This window comes from Microtus ochrogaster, chromosome 16 (genome assembly GCF_000317375.1).
Source record: "Microtus ochrogaster isolate Prairie Vole_2 chromosome 16, MicOch1.0, whole genome shotgun sequence".
NCBI lineage: Eukaryota > Metazoa > Chordata > Mammalia > Rodentia > Cricetidae > Microtus > Microtus ochrogaster.
Window position 1 is genome coordinate 50,435,442 of NC_022018.1, and position 6,891 is coordinate 50,442,332.

Here is a 6,891-nt window from a genome sequence, read left to right on the forward strand (position 1 = left end):
TAGCTCTGTAGACCAGGCTGGTCTCGAACTCACAGAGATCCGCCTGCCTCTGCCTCCCGAGTGCTGGGATTAAAGGCGTGCGCCACCACCGCCCGGCAGTAATAATTTTCTTAAGCTAAAATATTACCTAGAAACAACTTTTTAAAAATGTTTAAATTCAGCTGGGCGGTGGTAGTGCACGCCTTTAATCCCAGCACTCAGGAGGCAGAGGTAGGCGGATCTCTGAGCTCAAGGCCAGCCTGGTCTACAGAGTTCTAGGACATCCAGGGCTACACAGAGAAACCCTGTCTCAAAAAAAACCTCAAAAAAACCCAAAACCAAAACCAATCAAACAAGAGCACCAAAGGAAAAAAATGTTTAAAACCCTATCAAAACCAGCTCCTGTATCAACAATGCTTATCATTTTAAAACATAAGAAAATTGGACATAGCTATAGCAGACATTGAATTCTAATTCTAGATTGAATTTTTACTATTTGAGTGGGTACCAGCATGACATTTCATCCTAAACATCTATTTCTCTTTCTCTCCTCCTTTCTTTTTCTCTTTCTTTCCTTCCTTCCTTTCCTTTCTCTTGCCCTCTTTTTTTTTTTTTAACAAAACTAAGACAATACCATTTATTCAACCTATTTGACTGGATTCTTTTTAAAAGGACTCCATTTCGGAACCACTAAAAGGCAGTCTTGTGGTAAATTTTACCTCAGCATCCTTCCTTCCCACCTTAGGGCTGGGGACAAGGCTCAGTTGGTAAAGATAACCCCAGTATCTATCTATACAAAAAGTCAGACATGGTGGTTTTGCCTTCCATCCTGATGTTGAGGAGGAAGAGAAGGGATTCCCTGGGGCTTTGCAGCCAGTTTGTATAGCTGATCAGTAGGCTTTGGATTCAGTATTTTCACCCCATTCCAAAAACTAAGGCAGAAAGTAATTGATGAAGACATGACATTAATCTTTGCGTGTGTGTGCATGTGTGTTTGCGCACGTTCACATGCATGTGCCTGCACAGACAGACAGACACACACTTGTCAACATTTCTAATGTCAGCATTCCATACAGTGGTGAAGCCTGTGGTTATATGATGTACAAATCCATGTAGTTTTAAAGATCTTGAGTCTTAGAATCTCTTTGGAGACTCAGTTGCTGTGTACCCCTGCTCATTCACAGAGCACCTTCCTATATTGCTCTACAAATTATTTAATCACTGTGGCATTACTTCTGTATGCAATGGAGAAAACGCAACGCTAGGTCTTTCAAATGAAGATGTCTGTGGCTGGGGATACAGTTCTGCAGCACAGCGTTTGCCTTCCACACACCAGATCCTGGGTTTACAAGCCAGGATCAGAAACAATTCACTCTCCCTAAATAACGGATCCCAAGCTGACTCATGGAGCCTCGGTAGGTCAAGGGCTAGCTGTACCACGTTTTTACCTCTGAAAAAAGTGGAAGGAAAAAGATCATAGGAGACTGAGGTTCCCTGCTTCAATTCTAGTTCATTCTCCACTGCATATTATATACTCCCAGGGGATCAAAATCCTTACCAAGATGTTCTTGAAGAAGATGTGGCTTTGGTTCCCAGAACCCATATGGTGGCTTACAACTACCTGTGACTCCAGTTCTGGGGACCTGATATCCTCTTCTGGCCTCTGTGGGCACTACATGCATGTTGTACACACAGAGACAAACAGGCATACATATATACCCATAAATAAAAACAAGTCAAATAAATTTAAGAAGACTCCAGGTACCCAATCCTTGACCATCATTTTAATATTCAACTACCGTAACAGGGGGCTGGAGAGATGGCTCAGTTGCTAAGAGAACTAGCTGCTCTTCCAGAGGTTTTGAGTTCAATTCCCAGAAACCACATGGTAGCTCACAAATATCTATAATGGGACCCAATCCCCTCTTCTGGCATATAAATAAACTACCATAACATGCACACTCTCTGTGTGTATGTTATAGTTAAACGTGTTTTGATGGGCAACTGAATTCCCTTTGTCAGTTGGGGCACCTTGCACGAATGCAATCAAGTGTCCTATTTCAACTATCTCTCTGTCCCTTCCCTTCCCTTCCCTTTAGGATAGGGTCCCATATAGCCCAGTGTGGCCTTGAACTTGTTATGTACTGGAGATTGAGTTTAAACTCCCGATCCTTCTGGCCTACGCCTCGCACATACTGAGATTATAGGCATGTGCTACCACACCTGGCTTGGATGTCCCATTTCTTGCTTAATAAAATTGGCCAGTAGTTCTACAAATGTAGCCAAAGAACCCTTGGCCTCTCTCTCTCTCTGACATTTCTGGAGACTCATGAGGTCCAAATACTTTAGGGGACTGGAGGGGTAGCTCTGAGGTTAAGAACGCTGACTGCTCTTCCAGAGAACCCAGGTTCAATTCCCAGCACCCACACTGTAGCTCACAACTGTCTGTAACTCCAGTTCCAGGGGTTCTGGCACCCTCACACAAATGTGCATGTAGGCAAAACACCAATGCACATAAAGTAATAAATAATTTTTAAAAACTACTTTAGGAAAAACATTAAGTGTCGTTTGTTCCGGCTTTCGCATTTTATCATGCATGAATGACGGCTTTGGCAGGCACCTGGTCAGTGGTGAGGCAGCTCTGAAAGCTAATAGCTGTGTGTCTGTGCTCCAGCGCCCCCAATCTAAACACCATCCAGACCGATGGCTATAACCTAGGCACACAAACATGCACTGGAGTCCTTGATACTTTCAAATAATGTGCATGGGATCTAACCCCAGGGCATTTGGAAACCTACTGCAGAGATGTCCCCAGCATGGTCAGTGCACACCGAAGCCACGGGACCAAGGCTAAAAGGCCTTAAATGAAGGATCATAGGACGAAAGTCCTTTCCTGATCATGGGGTCAGAGCTAAGGCAGACTTGGAAGAGCTCCGCTCTTGAATCTAGCCTAGGGTCTCTCTAGGCTTGTGTGGGTCTTCTGAGCTTCTTAGTGTTACAATGAAGACTCTCTATGACCTCTTAGACCCCCAAACACCTCGGAACTCTGTCACCTTATAGGTGGGACCTCCTCCAACAGGTGTACCCTGAGTTGTCCATTTGTGTCCCTCTGAAGCCTGTACTCAAGGTGAAACAAAAGTTATTTTTGGTGATCAGTGATGTGGGATTGCACTGTCCATGGTCTTTCTACTCAGGGTGAAGCTGGGTACAAAAAGCAAAAGCATGAGACCAGGCATCCGGGTTCTGCTGGGATGATGCGGGATGGCAGGGGTCTGCCGATCAGACATACTCACCTTTAAATAGTAAACCAGAAGCTCGTTGAGGGCGGGGTCCGCGTTCAGGTTGACAAGGTAGCACTTGTCATCCCCCACCTTGATCCCGGAGGTCTCCAGGGAGATGCCCATGCTCTCCAGCTGCCGCTGTCTCTCCTGGGCATGGAAACAGACAAAAGCAGAGACACTCTGTTGTTCGATTCACAAGATGCATCCACGGAAAGAATAAGTCACCGTTTCTGGGGACAGTGCCAAAGAGGTGACACATTCTACTCGGCTCGACTAAGTTTGCTAAGCGCCTAGGACATGACACTGTCATAGGACACCCAGTGTGAATCATACACAGTGTCTGGGGAAAAGGACAAGCCCGCGTAACTAGAATGCGAAAGAATAGCGGTGTGCCATGGAGGGCTGCAGAGGGCTGCATGCTTTCCGAGGAGGGGCAGCACGACGGGTGCAGAATATGTGTGGGACAATTCTTGGAGCGTTGGATGAATTTTCATAGCAAGAAGCAAGAGCAGTTGCTTGAGGAGTGGTCACAGGAAAAGCAGATCCAGATTCTGGGCAGAGAGGATAATTTCAGGAGCCAAGAACTCCTAGCAAATGAGGGAAGCTGTAGGAGATGGAAGAACAGGTAGAGACCCTGTCGTCACGGGCTTTGAGTCCACCTGTCCATGTAAGACTTAACGATAGTTTAGAGTGTGGTGGGTACTGATCTATGGTTGGGAACACAAGAGCTAATACAACAAAGTCCTTTTTTCATGAAAACACATGGTAGTGAGATCTGGGGACAGTGTTAGTGGAACTAAAATGCCCATGTGACCCCAAACACACACTCCTGCTGTATTACCCCTTGTCACAAGGTCTATGCTACTAAATGTTCATATAGGATCTTCTAAGAAGCACACAGAGTCAAATGGTGAAAACCTATTGTGTTGTATGTCTTACGACTTTCTGCTAATCAGTGTTTCCAATGCCCTACTCTGCCAAGCGATCTAAAGAAAAACATGGAATCACAATGTGGACCTTTGATCATATGAGGGACAGAAATGACACGCCCCTCCCCCTGCCCCAGTCCTGCTTATTCAACAGAGTATTCCAGCAGCACAGGACCATATGCAGACTGGTGGGAGATGTGAGGTTGAGGCTTTAAAATGAGCTCGGCAGAGAGAACGGGGCCCTGGGTGGTTTTGGAGGAGGCAGGCGTCTGTCCAGCGGGCACCAGGGGAAGGAGGCCTTAGTGTTTCAGGCTACCTCATCAGCCCACCTGTGCAATCTCTTCCGTTTTCCTCAGCTTCTCTTCCCATGTCACTGTTAGCTCCTTTATCAGTTTCTCAGATTCTTCAAGCTTCTCCTTCAGCTCCGGGGCCTTCATGGCCTTTAAAAACAAGACCAGAGACACCAGCTTTCAAAATCTTTCCAACATTATATACGGTACATATAGAATGGTACCCTTGCCTGTGGTATTGGAGTTTGAACACAGGGCCCTGCACATTCTGTGTGCAGCTCTATGCATGTTCTATGCAGCTCTATGCATGTTCTATACAGCTATGGGCTACATCTCAGCAGCCATATGCTCTCCCTCAACAAGTATTAATAGACTTTCAGAAAGGATTAAGTCACGCACTGTCAGCGTGGGCCTTGGAATTCTGCTAATCAAAGTACACGGAAGAGGACATCGTGTTTCTCTTTAAACAAAAAGACTAAAAAAAAAAAAAGCTAAAGTTTATCTCTGAAATATCTAAGTAGGAAGAAGGTTATTTAAGCAGATTTATCTGTCAGTAAGGCAGAAATCAATAATGTCATCCATACATATCCCGTAGCTACAGTAGCCAGTTAGGACCATATGCAGACTGGCGCCCATCCACAAGACCCAGGCTCCAAGACTAAGGAAAGGAGACCCAACGTCTATGAAAGTCTGACGGAAACAATCTACAGCGTCAATTAAACACACACACTGTTCTTAGGATTTCCCACTGGAAGTTCAAGGGCCAAGTGAAGGGCTGAAGCCAACAATTAGGTAGTGACAGGAATGACCCCACTTCCCTTCTTGCTGGAAGACGGCTAGGGCAAGAACTGGTGTGAGTTATGTGCTTCTTCACAATGCTTCTCAGCCCAGAGCAGACGCCTGCACACACTGAAAGGGTGAACCACACAGCCCTCAGCCACCAGACACCCCAGTCAGGGGACTTCAGGAACTGGGCACGGCAGACTGACGTTACCTCAGCCTGTGAGAGCTGCTCTCTCAGTTTCTCCACTTCCTCTCGCAGTTCCCGGATGACTTTAGCATTGGGGTCCTCATTCACTACAGCGTGGTTCACGATCCTCTTAGCTCGGTCTGCGTATCTCAGTGTGGACAGCGTCTCCTCGTAATTGTCCGCTGCCGGGCTGATGGTGGCTATCATGGAGGTCTGGCTGTTCCCTCCTAAGTTGTCCTGTAAAGGATTTCAGATAGACGTGACCAAAGAGGAAATATCCACACGTGACGTTGTTCTTGGTGAAAAACAAAATGCAATGTGAAAATGTGTTAGTATTTTTCACATAATTTTATAAGAAGATGAAACATGGCCTGTTATATTTATAACAATAAACAATACCTGACAAATGTCACTATAATAGAATAAAAACAATAAGTAGTGTTAGTTTGTGTATGTATGCTGTTGTGTAGCACGTGTGTACATGTGTGTGTGCATGGGCATGAACATGAAGATAAAAGAAAAAGATGTCGGATGTCTTTCTCTGTCACTTCTCTGTGCTGGGGATTTGAACTCGGGTTCTCATGCATACTCAAGCAAACGATCTTACCTGGTGAGCCCTCCCTACAAAATCATGTTCTTGGCGTGTCACTAAGAACTAGGGTGACGGTGCTGTGTGTGCTTCGGTAGCTCTGCACGGTCCTTTCACAGTTTCACGTCGGAAACAGCGAGGTTTAGACAAAAAACGATCCCAAGTCAACAACATACCTTAAGAAGCCAAGTGAGAACAGAATCTCGATAAGGCACGAATTTGTTTTTGCCTTTGCCAGCGGCCTGGTCGGCAAGCGATGATATAACCAATCCCAAGGTTGTAAGCGATCTGCCACAAAAAGAAGGAAACTAAGCTGTGTGGTGAGCTTGTTTTCATACAATAACAATCTTTCTAGAAAACGAGAATAAAATACGCAGAGCGAGCAAGTCGACAGTCAGCAATGTCTGCAATAATTTTCCCGGAAGCCCAAAACAAAGAAAAAGGTAACCTATTAACATAAAATAATTAATTTAGAATTTCTATAAGAAAATAGTATGCTTCACTGAAGACTTTATAAAACATACATTTTAAACATGCAATTATAAAATCATACTAGAAAGTACTAATTCACTCCAAATATTAAGGTCTGGATTACTTAAGCTTCAGGTCAACTTTGGACCATTCAGGCCTCTCTGCTCTTGCAGACACTCCCTGTAACTTCGTGTTTAAAGCTGGGGACAGGATTCAGCACAGGATCACCACAGCTTCTCAAAAGCTGACCTGTGCAAGCAGAGGACAGCATAAGGCCTCGCTTTCAGACTCAGAGGAGCATGGGTAAAACTTGAGGGCTTTTAAGGAAATCGCAGAAGCCTTCGCACAGAACTACTGCATCAAAGGTCTCTCAGGGTCTCTC

The 6,891-nt window shown here is 45.1% G+C and overlaps 1 protein-coding gene across 3 annotated transcripts in view; it reads right to left on the reverse strand.

Annotated features, from left to right (window-relative positions):
- Kif13a (kinesin family member 13A) overlaps positions 1–6,891 on the reverse strand; it is a 177,472-nt gene that overhangs the window by 59,386 nt on the left and 111,195 nt on the right. For all 3 annotated transcript variants that reach the window (XM_013349117.2, XM_013349116.2, XM_026782988.1), the window contains exons 10-13: positions 6,215–6,326; positions 5,474–5,686; positions 4,519–4,629; positions 3,273–3,407 (exon numbers count right to left, since the gene is read on the reverse strand). In XM_013349117.2, the coding sequence (XP_013204571.1) occupies positions 3,273–3,407; positions 4,519–4,629; positions 5,474–5,686; positions 6,215–6,326 (571 nt within the window). The remainder of the gene's footprint in view (positions 1–3,272; positions 3,408–4,518; positions 4,630–5,473; positions 5,687–6,214; positions 6,327–6,891) is intronic.